This window comes from Pseudorasbora parva, chromosome 15 (assembly GCF_024679245.1).
Source record: "Pseudorasbora parva isolate DD20220531a chromosome 15, ASM2467924v1, whole genome shotgun sequence".
Lineage (NCBI taxonomy): Eukaryota > Metazoa > Chordata > Actinopteri > Cypriniformes > Gobionidae > Pseudorasbora > Pseudorasbora parva.
Window position 1 is genome coordinate 8,553,543 of NC_090186.1, and position 17,904 is coordinate 8,571,446.

The 17,904-nt window shown below is 40.3% G+C and overlaps 1 protein-coding gene across 2 annotated transcripts in view; it reads right to left on the reverse strand.

The window, feature by feature from the left end:
- The window catches only part of jag2b (jagged canonical Notch ligand 2b), a 57,502-nt gene that overhangs the window by 14,500 nt on the left and 25,098 nt on the right, over positions 1-17,904 (reverse strand). Inside the window, exons 4-12 of one of the 2 annotated variants that reach the window (XM_067417006.1) lie at positions 15,097-15,354; positions 14,108-14,168; positions 9,744-9,874; positions 9,101-9,220; positions 8,379-8,492; positions 5,439-5,552; positions 3,589-3,702; positions 3,213-3,259; positions 2,936-3,112 (exon numbers count right to left, since the gene is read on the reverse strand). In XM_067417006.1, coding sequence (XP_067273107.1) covers positions 2,936-3,112; positions 3,213-3,259; positions 3,589-3,702; positions 5,439-5,552; positions 8,379-8,492; positions 9,101-9,220; positions 9,744-9,874; positions 14,108-14,168; positions 15,097-15,354 — 1,136 coding nt within the window. The remainder of the gene's footprint in view (positions 1-2,935; positions 3,113-3,212; positions 3,260-3,588; positions 3,703-5,438; positions 5,553-8,378; positions 8,493-9,100; positions 9,221-9,743; positions 9,875-14,107; positions 14,169-15,096; positions 15,355-17,904) is intronic. The other variant, XM_067417007.1, reaches the window with a different exon arrangement.

Here is a 17,904-nt window from a genome sequence, read left to right on the forward strand (position 1 = left end):
TAGGGATATACATTGTATATACTGGAAGCCGAAGGTCTGCACAGAGCACTTTTTCACAGGCAGTGATGCAAGAGGAGTGTCTGGAAACCAGACTGTATCAAACAGAGCTACAGAGAACTGCTACAGCAGACAGATGTATGAGATAATCATCCATCTGTACTGGATCCGAAGAACAACCCAGTTGGACACGTTTTTATCTTTAGGCGAATATCAGAAGCAAACAGGTCTCAGAACAGGACCACCGATAGTGGTTTGCATATTTCACTACATCTAAACAGATTTATGAATTACTTTTTTAGCTCAATTAAATGGATCTGATCACGTATCAAAACATGGCTGATTCTATACTGGACCAGGGCTTTAAATGTAGCCTCAGCACTCTGGTAAGAGTATCAAAACTTTTCCTAGTATAGGCTCGCTTCTCAACAGACTGCAGACGGTATGGTCTAATGTGAGCGCATGGCACGCTAGGCATGAATATAACGTAAAAATCAAGGCCTTCTCTTTCCCGGGCTGATTGTGGGCAGGCGGCCAGAAGGCCAAGAGATGAGTTGCCTCATTCACTACAATTTATTTTTAGTCTGCATGGTAAGATGAGACTGGCTCAGGACCAGCTTCCAGAACCTCTATGGAAGTCCATCTTTAGCCTGCAACAAGACCAGGGTTCAGGAACTTTTTTTGACCAAAAAGAGCCGATTTTTATTTGTATTATTTTTTTTTTTTACCCACAGCAACAATTTAAAGGTAGCTTAATTCCATGGGAAAACCGCAGACTTTGCGACACTGCACCAAGGGAGGCATTTTGACATATGTGACTAATAAATATGCTTGTCCGTATGCCGTTCAGAGCGCACGCACAGAAAGCATCCCGTCAGGATTCAGTTGTCTTTCGCGCGCTCTCATTCATCCGTTTTGTTTTTTAATAACTTAAAGGTGCCGTATGTAAGAATGACAGCTAGTGGTTGAAATTGGTACTGCAGTCCAAATTTTAAATATTGTTTGGTTCTCCTCCTCAGACTCGACGCTCAGTAGCTTGCCAGTTTGAGGACACGCAACATGAACAAGAGCAATTGACAATGGAAGGTGAGGAGACTTACACGCTGCCATCAAAGTTGATGAGTTGTTTTTTATCTGCGTTTTAATGTTTTTAACCTTTTTTAGATTTTTAGATGGATGCCAATTCTATTCGGGGAGAATCTGCAATCTCTGACCCAGTTATTATGGTTGCAAAAAGCTGGGTTTTCCGCCAACTGGCAACCTGTGGTCTGGAAATACTATTGAGTAAATTGGCAACAAAAACAGACATTCCGACACATTTCAAAGTAAAATAACTGGCTGTAGCATTGTTTTTTGGAGAAACGAATACGTAAACGCAGCAGGTTTCCTAAATATCTGCAAACATATGATATTTTTATGTTTTAGTAGTCAAAAACGTACATACAGCACCTTTAAAACAGTATCGACCACTCAAAGCTGTGTGGATTATCCTAAATACATCACATTTATAGGACAATCAAAGGACAGCAAAAGTGGAAGTACCTGGTGAAATGTTTCGAAATATCTCTTGGCAGATAGCACCAGTTTCAATAAAATTATATTTTTCAGTAAAGTCACTTTTTATATATAGCCTACTTAAATACTCTAAAAATAGTTTTTACCATTACCACAAACAAGCTACGAAGCTGCTTGAATCTGAGCGCAGGAGTTTTCAAATGTGACGATACCGGTGTTTCCCTCTAGCATTTTGAGCTCTGTTGAAGGGATTCTTAAACACCTCTGATTGGTCATTATGTTCACGCATTCAACATATGTCTGTGATTGGCTACAATGATCAATACTTCAAAAACATGCTTGTGAACAGATGTCTTTAATGCTCTTTATCAAGTGCTCTCACAGATACACACGGGAGCATTTGAAAGCAGGTGTCTATCAGAGGACATATTAGGGATCTGCTGAAAGAAAACTTTAAAAAACGCTCCCGTGTGAATCGGTGTAAGCATTGATCAATCACAGACATATGTTGAGCGGGTGAACACAGTGGCTAATCAGAGGTGTTTAAGAATCCCTTCAACAGAGCTCAAAATGCTAGAGGGAAATGCTGACATCACATTTTGAAAATTTCAGTAAAGAATTTTACTTTTGACAGCACTGTAGAACTTAAAATATATTATTATTGTAAACTTTTCTTTTCATTGACTTCAGTAGGTACAACAAAGGAATCGGTTGTTTTTGCTAGAGAAATATCTATTGAGGCGTCTTATTTTTTTACTGATCATTTATTGGTATAGGGTGCAAGACCTGGTCGTAGCCATAGGTTACCAACCGCTGCACTAGACTAACACTGGCTCCAAAACACAGCTCTCCACCACCAACAGCAATGATCGGCACATGAAGACAAGAAAAAATACTCCCGACCTCCACCCAAACTGTGCTCTAGTTACCCTGGCGCACCTGTGGCCAAATAGCAGGCTTGATCTGCCTTACACCAAGGCTTTAAACACACACACACACACACACACAAACACACACACATACAACGCAACGGTGGGGGTGCAGACCAATTTAGCCATGCCGGATAAGATTTTAAGCAAAGTATGAATGGAGAAGTGACACCATCTGCATTACTAAATGTCAGAAACTAATCAAGACCAAGCCCACACTTTCCATATATTGATAATTAAAAGAGATATTAAGTAGATCTCTTAAACCTAACCTAAACCTGACTAAAATTGCTCTCATTTCCTATATTGCTCCTCTTCTATATATAATATAAATTAAAATGTCAAATATAGGCCAACAATAAAACAAAACAAATATTAAAATTGCATAAAATAATAAAAATAAAAATAAAAATGTTGAAAACTACTGACAAAAAGCTTACTGTAAAAAAAAGTTTTGCAATGTCTTTAACACTAAAAACAGTAAAGATTCTCACCTCACAGAGCATCCCTGCATAGTTCGGCGGGCATTCACAGACAAAGCTGTCCAAAATGACATGGCAGCGGCCGTCGTTTTGACACGGAGCGCTGGCACATTTGTTCCTTGAGACTTCACAGTGTAAGCCCACAAAGCCTGGAGGGCATTGACAGTGGTAGCCTCCATGAACCAGCTCCTGCACAGACACAAACAAAAGGACACTTTATAGCTAAAACACACAATTAACTGAGATGCCAAAGTAAAGCAGGAATGGTTTTGAATCTTGAAGGTTATACCTTGCAAGTTGCTCCATTCTGGCACTGTCCGTGGCAGCCATTGAGATCTGCAGTCATGGGCAAAGTAAATGAAGCAATTAATCATTGGCTAAGTGGAGGAAATCTGGACAGCAGTTAGGAAAGACTGAAGACATGCAATTAACTCAAACTAGATGAGCTCTGTAAGTGCCCCGAAGACGGAAATGTTAGTTCAATCAACACAAATGTGAGTTACAGCCAACGACCCAGCATGCAACAGTAGGTGAAGCCTACAAAATATAGTGTGCAGAACCCCACAGGGTATCAAGTGTCCGGAGAGGAAACCCTGGCCACCACTATAGAGTACGTGTTCAAAGATGGGGGAAAGGACAGGAGAGGAGCATTAGGAGATACTGACTGATGTCACAGTTCTGTCCGGCCCATCCTTGAAAGCAGTCACAGTGATATCCACCAATCATGTTTTTGCAAGAGTGAGCATTTACACAAGGCTTCCCCACACACTCATTTGCATCTGCAAAATTGAGGGACAGAAAGATTTTTGTAGATAATTGGTAGATTGAAGAGGTGATGGGAAGTGTACAGTAGCAGGAGCGAGGCAGAGAAATCTGAGATCTTGTTGTGTAACTCCACCACCATTAAGCCCATTGAAAAGTCTGTTGGCTTGAAACTCTAACAGTCACAACGATGCCAGTCTACTCGACTTCCTGATCAATGACCATTACACAGCAAAAAAATACTTTTATCAGTTTATCTAGCATGTATTATAAATTTAAAAAAAATATCTAAACATCCATAAAACAAGACAATTTTACTCAGAAAGCACAAATGGGCATTATGATTCACTTTCAAAAGATATGTCTTAAATGACTATAATTATAGCATATGATATTATATACTTATTTATACGTGCTCACACCACCAACGCTGCAGTTATTTGATATAAAATACTGTAAAAGCAGAAAAACTGTGAAATATTATTACAATTTAAAATAACCTTTGTATTTTTAATAAATGTAATTTAATCCTGTGATGGCAAAGCTGAATTTTCAGCATCATCAATACAGTCTTCAGTGTCACATGATCCTACAAAAATCATTATAATTTGCTGATTTGCATTTCTTATTATCAATGTTGAAAATAGATTATTTGTGACAATTTAAAGGTCTTTACTATACATACACACATTCATATATATATATGTGTGTGTGTGTGTGTGTGTGTGTGTGTGTGTGTGTGTGTGTGTGTGTGTGTGTGATATAGAAATTGAATAAAAGATACCAAACAGTATGCACTGCATAAATTATAAATTAAATATAGATTACTACTCATCCCACAAACATCCCATTTTCTCACAATTCGTTCCATTCATTTATGTAAATATTTAAACTCATTTAAGACTGCTGTTATGAGAATACTCGAAAAATTGTGAGTGTTATTGTTTGATCAAGCTAATTGTAAACTAAGGGTCCAGCACTCGTAATCACGTCTGCTCGTCTCTCCCTAATTGGCCTACAGCAGGTGACCAGCTGGTTCAAGGGGCTATGACTCTTTTGACTTTGCCATGAAATAACTAGTACTTATTAGGTGTTTAAATATTCATCAGGGGCCCCTAGTGAGGTGCGCTACGCTCCCCTGTGCACCTGTCCTCTGAGAAACACGATTCCCCACCGTGCTCAGGCCTGGCTCTTGTGAGCGAAACCCAAGCTGGAGGCTAAGGTTCGAAGCGTAAGACGAGCAGACCGACTCCTGTTCCCACCCCACGCTTGTTTACAGGTCACAATCCACTTCCTTTCACATTCATCACTTCCCCCGACAAGAGCTGCACACTATTGTGAGCAAAAGGATGATGGAAAATCCTGTGGCGCCTGAGATGCGCCATCTGATCTAGCCTTAGATCCAGGTCTAAGGCTGGCCCTCCTTGTAATATATTCATATATGGCTGTCTTACAGGCAACAAGGATCAGGTTGCCACTATTAACAGTTTCTCATGCAGACTAATCAAATCACTTGACTCGCTTTGCCTAAAAAACATGCACCGCTTGTCATAAAGTGCATGCCATTTACATCTAACACACCATATACAACCATTCAGATGCAAAATGGATCATATTTTTCAATGGTAAAGCAAAAACAAATAATATGGCATGAGTAGATGGTCAGATGAACAGTGTGTATATTAAAAACTGAAACGTGCCCGAATGCTGCAGTTCAAAACACACTTGAGATAAAGGGGCATCTCAGTCTTACCGATCTGGCAGGTCTTCCCAACCCACTGAGGAGGGCAGACACACTCAAAGCCATTTTCCAGGTCGATACATGTTCCGCCTTGCGCACACGGGCTGGAGGCACATTCATCCATGTCTGCAACATCAACACAAAATCATGTTACGTTCTGCACATTAAAAAAAATACCCAACTGAAACTGTGATTTCAAAAAATCTTGAGAGATGAGCTGATAGATTATGTGATGTTTTCAGTTTCATCCACATAAACATTCAAACTGGGCATTTTTACATCCAGCTATAATCTGTGTGGGTTATCCCATGCCCACTACACACACACACACAAAAGGAGCAGGGCTGCCGTGTCTTCTTTATTGGTCATTTATTGCAGCATATTCACAGCCAAAAAAATTAAAATTCTAATCTAACACCAAGCTGAAAATATATCATAAAATTAATATATGATATAATGAATAATATCATAAAATAATAATATAATAATTAAAATTGCAATTAAATCACATCCAAAATAAAGTTTATATAACATTTATTTGTACCGTGTATAATTGTTATGTATATATGAATAAATACACACAGACATGTATATATTAATTGAGATTAATCACGATTAATCGATTTGACAGCCCTATATACGATACATAAATATATACATTAGCAAATATGTGTGTGTGTGTGGGGGGGGGGGCATGTTTTTGTGGCATATGAGGACACAAATGTGTATAATGACATGGGTATGACAAGGAGAGGGTGAAATATGAGGACATTGGCCATGTCCCCACTTTTCAAAATGCTTATAAATCATACAGGATACATTTTTTTAGAAAGTAAAAATGCAGAATGTTTCCTGTGATGGGTAGGTTTAGGTCCAGGGGTAGTAGCCTGGATGCCAGCCGAACTCAGCCCCGCCCACAAATTATTTAGATCGGGCAATTCGGTCTGGCCTTGCTCCATAGAGGAGTAATTATCTCCGAACAGAAACTGTTCGGACCAATGAAATCATCAGGGCGGGCTTTAGACGATGACGGACAGATGATCAACAGTAACGTAATCATGCACGTCATCAAAGGGGCTTGGGTTATATTTGTTTGAATCCTAAACGGAGAGCTTGTTTGTATATGCATTCACCTTCACTATTTCTCTCAGAAATTATGATCATGTTGGGTAAGTTCTCTGTGTATCATTAAATTATTTTACAACACTGGCAAAGATCGTGTATTCCAGCCTGATTTCAGCGCGCGTGCAGACAGGGTTGCCAAGTTTTTACAACAAAACGCGCCAACTACTAGCCCTAATAGCTTCTCGGGGGGTTCTCCGGGGTAAAAATGGCGTTTGGGGGGTAAAATGTGTGTTATTTTGGCAAGGTTGCCTGCTAAAATTCACACTGATTGGTCTATATATCACATAATAGTCGCTTCACCCCGCGGAAAAAACGCGGACTTGGCAACACAGTGCAGTTGAACTCTGTTGGCATTTGACAATGCGTAGCTTCGTTGCTCTGATTGGTTGTAGGTCTATCCAATTTATGTATTTCCTGGTTCGGTTGAAACACGCCCCATAATCACAGCCCAATGGAGCAGTTTCAGACTCATATTCTGACTAGAATTGAGTATGACCACGTCAGGCTACAGGGGTAGTGTAAGGGGATAAAAAATACGGTCTGTACAGTATAAAAACCATTACGCCTATGGAATGTCCCCATATGTCACAAAAACAACCGTGTGTGTGTATGTGTGTGTACTGTGTATAATTATGTATATTATGTAAACACAAACTTTTATTTTGAATGCGAATTATGCGAATATAATACAGTGAAGAAAACAAATGTAGTTGTGGCATAGTAACCATCCATCAAAATAATATAATAAAACAAAAATGCTATACTAAATACTATAATATATTATATAATTGAAAATAATACAAATAAAATAATATAATACATTATAAAAATATAATAAACATAATAAAACGCTGATGTAGCGTTGAAGAAAAGGCGGGAGAAAGTGTCAGTGCGTTCATCAGAGAGAGCTTTTCTTTATGCAAGACAGTAAAGCGATTACAGCTCGATATAATCCAGGTCGCCAGATTAGCTGCTATTAGAGCACAAATCATTACAGTTTTAATACGTCCACAAAGACACAAAGAACTGAGCAGCAGCCATTTGAAATTTGGAAGAAAATGGGAGGAAACAAAAACAAGAGAAATTCCTCCCTCCTTTCTTCTCCCTTTAGCCTTATACATATATTGTGGTGAATGGGGTGGAGCGGGGTGTGTAAAAGGGTCAGACAGGCAAGTGAAGAGGGAAAAAGTGGGGGGGAAACCTTTATGGGTGAAATGGTGGGAGGGGGCAATGTCCAAATTCCAGCAGGGACACTACTGTTGCTATGACAATGGAAACACAGCCCCATATGTGTTGTGGAGGAGACTGAGGAGGTAGGATGTGGAGGGAGTGATGAAGAGTGTGAGAAATACCAAAAATTAAAACACTGGGCATCCTAAAAGTGAGAAACACATTAGCAACTGATCAAATTCGAGCTCTGTGGCATATAAAGAGGGATGCTTTGTGAAGCCGGAGGGGTGGAGAAGGAAGGGAAGACCATGAAACACTGAATGTGCAAAGCCAAATGCTGGTTCAAAGTGAAGACAGATTATGCAAATCCCCCTGTCTCCGTGATGGGTATCACCAGGCTCTAATCCGGTACCCGTAAGAGCTCAAGCTCCGCTCGCCATGTGAAGGAACCCCGCTGTGCTGCCAAGATCCAGGAGCGGCTTCCCCTGCCATATACCTGACACATCCCAGCATGACAAGCATCTGGACACATGTTGGGGAGGGGAAGGGACGGGACGAGCGTCTGTGCTCTAGTCTAGGTCTGGAACTAGGCCTCCAGACGGAACAGATCGAGCATGGAGAAAGTCAGAGAGGAAGGTGCATGAAACATTTACGTACCTTTAGCACAGGTGGGTCCCTCCCAGCCTGGTGGACACTGGCATTCAAATCCGGTCGGGACTTCGTGACACGTGCCTCCGTTTGCACAGGGGTTGGATACGCAAGCATGTTCGGCTGCAAAAACACAAAGGTATGTGTCAGAAATACAGACGGACATCTCAGAGGCACAACAGCTGGCACCGCTTCAATCATCCATCCAGCCATTTATTTGATGCATCCATCTATCTATCCTTCCATTTCTTTATTTACCAATCCATTCATTCGTCCATGTAATCCATTAATCCATCCGTCCCTTTTTTATCCATCCATATCTTCACTTATCCATCCATACATCCATCCATTTATACACCCATCCATCCATCTATGGATCCATCCATCAATTTATTTATCCATTTATCTATCCACTTATACACCCATCTATTCATATGGATGCATCCATCCATTTAACACATCCATCCTTCCATCCATCTCTTTATTTACCAATCCATTCATTTGTCCATGTAATCATTTTATCCATCTGTCCTTCTTTTATTCATCCATACATCCATGGATCCATCCATCAATTTATTTATCTATCCTTGCATCTATCTATCCATTCATCCACCCTTGTATCTACCAATCCATTAATTTGTCCACGTAATCCAGTTATCATCTGTCCCTTCTTTTATCTGTCCATCCATCCCTTCCCTTTCCCTTACCCCCATCCATCTGTAGAGACTTACCAATTTCACAGGTCTTGCCAGAGTACCCTTCAGGACAGGCACATTTATATTCAGCCGGTTCAGAGTTCATGCAGGTCCCACCATTGACGCAAGGATGGTGTGTGCCGCAGTAGTTCAGATCTTTAAGGAGACAAATAAACAATGAATAAGGGTACTTCTTGAGGCTACGGGGGAAGGAATACTAACAATGTATTCTGATTTTTTAAGCCTACTAACATTTGCTCTTTGACTGACTACAGTTGGCAAACTATTTAGACCTTGAAAGGTGAGGCTGTGCACAAAAAAATCAGGTAAATAAATAAAGAGAACTGTAGGCACATCTCATTCCTAACCACCTTCCAGGATGCATGCTGGCCAAGAGATCAGATATCCGAGCGCCACTCCAATCACAACCACAATATCCAAAGTGTGTGTTTGTGCGTGTGTTGTCACATGACACAGCCTGTGCTGACATCGTAGCCAACAAACCAGATCAGTGTAAGATGCTGTAGTTCTATTTAACACCATGATATGAATGTTCACAGGCTTAAACTCATTTTGATCTACTGCTGACCATTTTATGGGTCAATTCCAGGTTGACCTCAATTTCTCAAAACTAACTAGGCCAAATCATCTGCGCGTGTGATGCACGTAGGATCCTTACTTTTTTCACAAAGGAGGCCGCCCCAGTTCTTCTCGCAAGTGCACTGCCAGGGCACGACACAGGTCCCGTGCAAGCAGCCGGGGTAAGGCAGACACTCGTCGCAGAACTGGCCCTGCCAGCCGTAGTTGCACCTGAAAACCACACAAACGTGTTAACAATTAAAATGCCACTGAGGTTGAAACATCTTAATGACAGACAGGAACAAACATACAGCTGCACATCACTGTGCTGACACCCAATCTTAGGACAAGGCGACATTCCGGGCGACAAAGGTTAAGAACACTTTCACAACTGCGCACAGACGCACACTTCCCCACCCATAACCCCACACCCATCTCAGGCGGTTTGGTCGCAGCCTGGAGGCACAGTGGGAAACGCTGCTGAGGGGTTAACAAATCATTGCTTTACAGCAACACTCCGCTATTCCAAGGCCTGTGGTGCGTTCTCGTCGCCCCCCACCACACCCCTCACCCAGCTGTCTTGTCATTTCTGAGCAGGCTATTTTAAGACGGCTCTCCTGCAGAAGAGGTATGGCATAACTCCAGCTGCCGAGTGGAGAGACGCTGTCTGCATATCTCAACCACAGAGCTAGTGCTTACTAGCCTTACAAAAGTACTGTGGTGGTACCATAGTACAGTGATGGGTTCAGATGGAAAAGTACTTTGAGAATTAGACAGCACTGATCTTATTCATTTAGCATGCGTTTGATATTATTAGGAGTACCATATCAATGCCATGTTAAATAACATGTTATTAATATTTACCTAATATATCAAAACAATGGGTAACGCGTCACAATAAAGTTTACTTAACATTAGTCAACAGATTAGTCAACAGATTAATGCATTAGATATCAAGAAATGACAATGAACAACCCAATAAACGGGTAGTGATAATTTCCTAATATTTTGCGGATTCGGATCGCCGATGTCACGTGATTTCAGCAGTTTGCCGGTTTGACACGCAATCCGAAACATGAATCGATACACTGATTCATAACGGTTGGAAACTTAGTTTTGAAATCGGCCCATCACTATATAAATCGTTATTTAGTTTTATTTTGTGCACAAAAAGTATTCTCGTCACTTCATAAAATGATTGTAGAGCCACTGTAGTGAGATTTGTAACGACGTCTTTAGTGCCTTTTATGGGTCTTGAGAGAGGAAATGACATTGGTGTCAATGAAGGCCTTACTGAGCCATCGGATTTCAACAAAAATATCTTCATTTGTGTTCAGAAGATGAACGAAGGTCTTACGGGTGTCCAATGACATGAGGGTGAGTAATTCATGACAGATTTTTCATTTTGGGGTGAACTAACCCTTTAATTCATAATTCATAAGTAAACAAATTGAATTTTACTTTTTTTATCAGCTCTTATATACAGAGCAGTATTATTATTATTATTATTATTATTATTATTATTAATTATTACATATCAGTCATTAATAAAATAAATTCAGGCCCAGAATTGCATTGGGCTCACATCGGCTAACAATAACAATAGTGTTTGCTAACTAAATAAGGCAAATGTGCTCTTCGAAGAGGTACACACCTGGTACATTCTCTGCGTGGAGGCCTTGATCCAAATCCACTTATAACATCTCCAATGAGGTCTCTGAAATAGCCCCCTAGATCTGTGCCCAAGGGGCAGGTCAGAGGCTGGATTACTTACACCAGAGCACACACTGCCTCGCGCTGCCCAGTAACAACCTTACTAGTATTGTATGAAAGAGCATGTAGGCAGCAGAGTGTGTGGGGCGAGTGTGAACCCTGCCTGTGCACGGGGGCGTTCAGCTCTGCTGAGCACTGCCAAACATAAGCTTGCTAACTAACTCACTCACTCAAAAGAGAAAGTTGCATTAGATTTACTTTGAGTGTCAGGACATGTCCACTAGAGCCATGAAAAACACTGTAGACTTAAATCACAAATGCATTACTTTCACATTTGTGACGAAGGACCAAAAAAACAGTCATAAGTCGATCAGATATATTTGTCGCAATAGCCAACAATACATTGTATGGGTCAAAATGATTGTTTTTCTTTTATGCCAAAAATCATTAGGATATTGAGTAAAGATCATGTTTTATGAAGATATGTTGTACATTTTCTACTGTAAATAATATATATATATATATATATATATATATATATATATATATATATATATATATATATATATATATATATATATATATATATATATATATATAAAATATTAGTAGTAATATGCATTGCTAAGGACTTAATTTGGACAACTTTAAAGACGATTTTCTCAATATTTAGATTTTTTTGCACCCTAAGTTTCCAGATTTTCAAATAGTTGTGTATCTGAAAAATACTGTCCTATCCTATCAATGGAAAGCTTATTTATTCCGCTTTCAGATTATGTATAAATCTCAACAACAACAAAAAATCCTTATGACTGGCTTTGTGGTCCGGGGTCACATATGATTCACAGCATGTGTTTGCAGTGGCTCCAATGTATTTTGGACAATTAAAGGAAAAGTTCACCCACAAATATTGATGTAGGCCAAAACCCAGAAATGAGTTAGCATTTTAGCACTTCCGGTTCCATCGTTCTGAAGTCAATGGGTTTTTTGAACGGATATTTGGTAGAATGTTTGAAATAAGGTGTGGTTAACACAAGCTCAAGATATTTTCATGTTTTATTTTACAATATAAAACATATCAGTTGCCTGTGAGACAAAGGAAAACAGATGTTGCCTGTGACATTAAGCATCTTAAGACATCATCCCTGCACCACTCTACTGGACCATTGACTTTATCTGTGTGGGCGAAAGCATTAGAAATGATCTTAAAATATTTTTGTGTTCATTTTTTGTATAAACTAACTTATATTTTTTCCCCTTTATCACAAAACTAAACTTCCTGGGTGTAATGAAATTATAAAATTTTAACGAGTGGCAACAAATGCATTAACCGGTAAATTACAGTGTCTCAGTTCTCTAGTCTCCACCTTCTTCCTTCCCAGGGCTATCAAGCTAGTGACGGCAGGGAAGCGAGTCACCATATCCTGCAGGGACTCACAGAACTTCCCAAATATTCAAACTCTGAAATAACATATTGGCCTCTGTTTCCTAGCATGGGTCCAGAAGCTCTTTCGTCCAAGCCATCGAGAAGCTTGGTACATGCTGTTCCAAAGCATGCTTTTGGCCACCTCGTCCCTTGAGGCGCCACACTTGGCCCTTATGATGCCTGCGGCAGAAAATACCCATGCCCTTTTAAACTCAAGTCTAGGAGCAGGTAAAGGAGAGCAGAAGAATGAGGGCAGGTAATCTGTGCTCAGTAGAAAATTGAAGCGTGAGAAGTTTTTAAATGAGAACGTCTGAATTGTTGTCTAAAGAATCTAGTGTCATCATCGTCTAAAGTGACTTCCTGGTTTAGACACCTCTGGATCTACTCATTCCCTGCCCTTAGACAGCGTGAGGTTGTAGGTGGAATGGACAAAAAAAGACTTTCCTAATGCCAAAGACTAAGAGCTTTTCCTGTGGCAAAGGAAGAAGGCAGAGCTAAGCTACAGGAAGAGAACTAAAGGAGAACATGATGTGGGACGGTGAGGTGGATTTCACGCTGAGCTCCAAAGGAAGCATCAGAGTTTCCTGTGACAGTAAGAGCAAAATAGCACAGTTTGACTTCATTATCATTTGATAATAAACACAAAACACAAGGAATGTGGGGTCACAAAGTCCAATTACCCCTAGATTTTTATGAAGCTTTGCCTATGAAAAACGAAGTATTCTGAGAGTTTTTAAGAACCTCAATCTGAAGGTCCCTAGATATGTCCTTCCTACAGTCTATTTTTGGGCAGTTTTATCATCTGAAAGGTGAAAATTGTACATTAACAGATTAGTGTAACAGGAGTTACGTCAATGGGTGAAGGGTTTCCAAACCCTTAAAGGAACTGTATGTAAGAAATGTATTTTAATGAATCATAAAATGGCCCTGATATGTCACTAGACATTAAAGAGGGGGTATTGCATCCTTCATATCTCCGAAAAGTCTTTAGTTTTATTATATTTATAAAAGAAAGATTTTTATTATGGTGTGAACTATCCTGTAGAATATATGCAAAAGTAATAGTGATGCCCTCAAGTATCTAAACCCATTGAATGATAATCGATCACAACTTTTAAACACACTTGAGAAAGTATAGCGTGATTTAAAAAAAGCATATTAAACAAAAACAGCTTGCACAAACAGTGGCTTCACTGCACTAATTAATTAATGGTAAGGCAAACAAATGAAAAGACCTTATCAGCATGAGCACATATGGCCCTGCTGAAATTAAGGAGCCAGATTAGCCTGACCAACCAAGCATGAAATGATGCTCAAACACTTACTTGCATTCTCCAGGCACCATACAGCCTCCGTGAATCAGATTACAGCCCTGCTTGCAGATCGCTGAGAGGGAGAGGGGGAGAGAGGGAGGAGAGTCAGCCTTGTTTGTTTGTGTTGCCTTACAAGTGCGACAAGATAAATTCATCATGCTCGCTGTGACAGAAGACAACTTTATGGCCCGAATACACACACACACACACACACACGCGCTTTCCTCTATCTACCCCCATTACGGCCACCTACTCGTACCCATGCTCATTAGGACAGTGGCTGGTGATTTACAGCGTTTCCTTAGTGCATACACACGCACGCACTCGCAGCTTTAGATCAGAGGTGTTTAGGTTGCCTGCAGTGGTGGGCTAAAGACATCAAAAAACCCAGCATCACCCAAATTAATTGAGCTAATGGAAAGTGTGACTCCAGGGCTGCAGAGGTGTTGTTTACAACACAATCTCACCTCCAGGCAGAGGAGCAAAGATCGCAGGGCTGTGAAAACACTGATAGCAGCAGGTCTCTTCACAGGGTTGTAAAGGGCAAGATTTAACAGGGTTCCTCTCTATATGCTCTTCAAGACATCAGTCTGCCCTAGTTCATCCTTCTTCAAGGGCAATGTGGCTAATAATACTTGGCTACATATTGCGGATGCATTAAATATTGTTATAGTAAAATGTTATCTTCATTCTTATTTTAAAAAATAATGTCTATTTTATATAGTGCATGTTGTGATGAGCATGTTGTGATGCCTCAACTGTAGCTTTTAAAACAATTTAGATTAGTGCATTGTTGTAGTGCTTAACAAAAACTGATGAAATTGACAAAAGCACATTACATAACGACAATAATATATGTTAAAATCAAATTTGAAAATATAAAAATAGCCAACTCAATACTAACAAATCGAATTATAGAGTCAAATTGTAATTTTGCCCATTTATTGGTTATATTAAACTGGAATGCTAAGTACAAAAAACAGATGGTGAACAGCACTAACCCGTCCGGCAGTCCTCGCCCATCCAGCCATCTAGACATACAATATTTCCAGATGGATCACAGCGGTAGTGGCCGAAGTAGTCGTCGCGGGGCCGGCACTGTTTGTTGCACTTACTCCCGTAGTAGTTCTCGTCACACCTGACCCGGATGAGGTACTCGATGTGGGCCGTGATGCCGGGGTGCCGGATGGACTGCCATTGGTCGCCGGGATTCACCATGCTGGCGTGTGTGTGGCGTTCAATCAAATTATCTTCCTCGGCTGAAAAAAAAAGTGTAGAAACAGAGATCATGCGCTTTGTTAATAATCAGAATTAAAAACAATATTATACAATAACACTGCTACTACACTGTAAAACAAATATTGTTGGTTTTACAGCAAGTTAAAGTAAATAACCTTGTTGCCTACAAATTTTGAGTTTAATGAAATTAAAAATTTGAGTTGATACAATGAGGGAAATTGGTTAATTAAATAGAAACTCAAAATATTATTGTATCTGAACCACATAAAATTGTGATAAATCATGACAATAGCACAATTTGGCATGTTTCACTGCGTCTTCACAAATAATACACACAATTGCCCAATATGCTTAGAATTTTTTTTAATAATAGTTGAATAAAGGTTTGAGATTCTCAAAAATGTTTGTTGTATTAACTTAAATTTTTTATTTCAATGACCTCAAAATTAAGGCAACCAGGTAACTTATTTTGTAAAAAATGTTTACAGTGTAGGGACAATTATGACTACTTAATTACCTAAAGGCCTATATTTTAGTCAGCGATTTTGTATTTAATAATAATAAATAATATGTATTATAGAATAAATATAGCTATATAATACTTATTAAAAAAAATAAAAACGCTTGAATTAAATTTCTGAAACACAACTTATTCATTATATTTGATAATTCACATCTAAGACGGAACTAAAATCAGTCCAATGTGATAAATGGGTGCATAGATCAGCTTCAAGTCAACAGACAGGACAGACCCTGATTTAAAGCGATAAACTCACTGTGACTCAGACTATCCTGTCCCTGCCAACTTCCTGCCTCACAAATCCATTCAGACAAATCAGTGCACAACAAAGACACTCACACATGAATGACACCACTGCCTCAACAAAAGGTTTTGAATCGGCTCTCACAGTTAACCATCCCAAATCAAGTACTTTATGGTGATTGTTACGGCTCATATTCATTTGAACACATCCCTTAACTCAAAGTGTCCTTTGTTCCACGGACAGGATGGTAACTCGAACCATGCGGCTTATGCGAGGAAAGGTGTGATCATCAGAGTTACGATTTTTAGCGAGCAGACAATAAAATGCGAATAAAAAAAGCTGAGCCATACCTAGGGACGAGAATTTTATGAAAACTTACGTTTAGGCCAGTAACCACTAAGCAACCATCCAGAAAACCCTAGCAACAGCATCAAAATGAGAAAACTGTGAAAACTATTCTGAACACTGCAGAAAATGCATTGTGGGAATGACAAGCAAGAATTTTAGCTAAAACCTAGATCTTCGGATGAAAATTTTGATGTCTGGCCGGAGGGAGGGGTGTGATTTTGACTGCTGTTACCAGGGAGATCTGGGCAAGGCAAGAGCGGCAGGCAGAGGAAGCCCCTGGTGTCCATAGCCGGCGACTCTTAGCCCTAGCCTTCCTCGAAGGACCTGGATCTCACCCTAGTCCTAATCATCAAGCACATTGTCCAAGTCCACCAGGACACGGGCCCTTAATACGAATCCCTCCTCCTAGCAAAAGTGGCTAGCACTCACATTAAGAGCTCCATTTTCCCAAGCTTTCCCAGCCTCTCTGCAAAGAAAGCAATCTTTATCGCAGTGGGATCGGAGACGGCAAACAATCACGCTGGAAACGGGGGGCCTGCGATTTCCTCTGTCCCGACGAACAGAGCGCGTCCGCGTCTTTCTCCTCTTGCAAACACACATGCGGGGCGCACATACACATACCTTCCTCTCCATCCCCTGACAATGTCGACCGAATTAAGCAACAAAAACAGAAATAACCCTGGCGCTTCCAGATAGAGAACAATGGAGCGAGCTTTTGCTGGCCCGTTCTGCCCAATGTCTAAACACTGGGCAGTCCAGAGCCCTTCCTGCAGAGTAAACACAATGCTACAGAACTTTTCCTGAGGCCTGCAGGACCCTACGATGCACACGTACACATAGGAACCGTTGTGACAGACGTAACAGAATTATTTAAAGCATCTATGAAAAATGCATGTCGGCTAATTCCGTCAATTCGATTAGAACAATGTCCAAATGGCCCTGGAAAGTCCTCAGATGACATGGCGCATCGTGCAGGCTAAACTTTACTCACCCGAGCGAAAGAGTGAGAGACACGTTTTTGCCCTTGGGTTTCTGACAGACAGACGAGGAGGAGTTGGGACGTGTCCGGTTTAAGAAAAGAGGTGCGGCAGCTCTGAGCGTTCACACTGCATACTAAACGAGTAGTATCAAACGGCATTGGAGAGAGGAGGATGCACTGCTGCTTTTGTTGCCAAGCCTTGCGTGAGTACAGACTGCAGATAGACACATCAGACAGACCTTGGCAACGTTCTCTCTCTATGACAAGATCATTAATGTCTGGCAAGCCTCTCTACTATGGGCTTGTGTGATAAATGAAGCCACTGTCTCAAACAGAGCCCTGCCAAGTCATTGAGAGTGCTCCAGATCATCAAAGAGAGCAGGTCAGTTTCAAGCATTTCTAATCAATGGTCACTTACAGGTGGTCTGGTAAACACTTCTAGGATCATTTTTTTAACCAGCATTTGTCCTAAATAAATA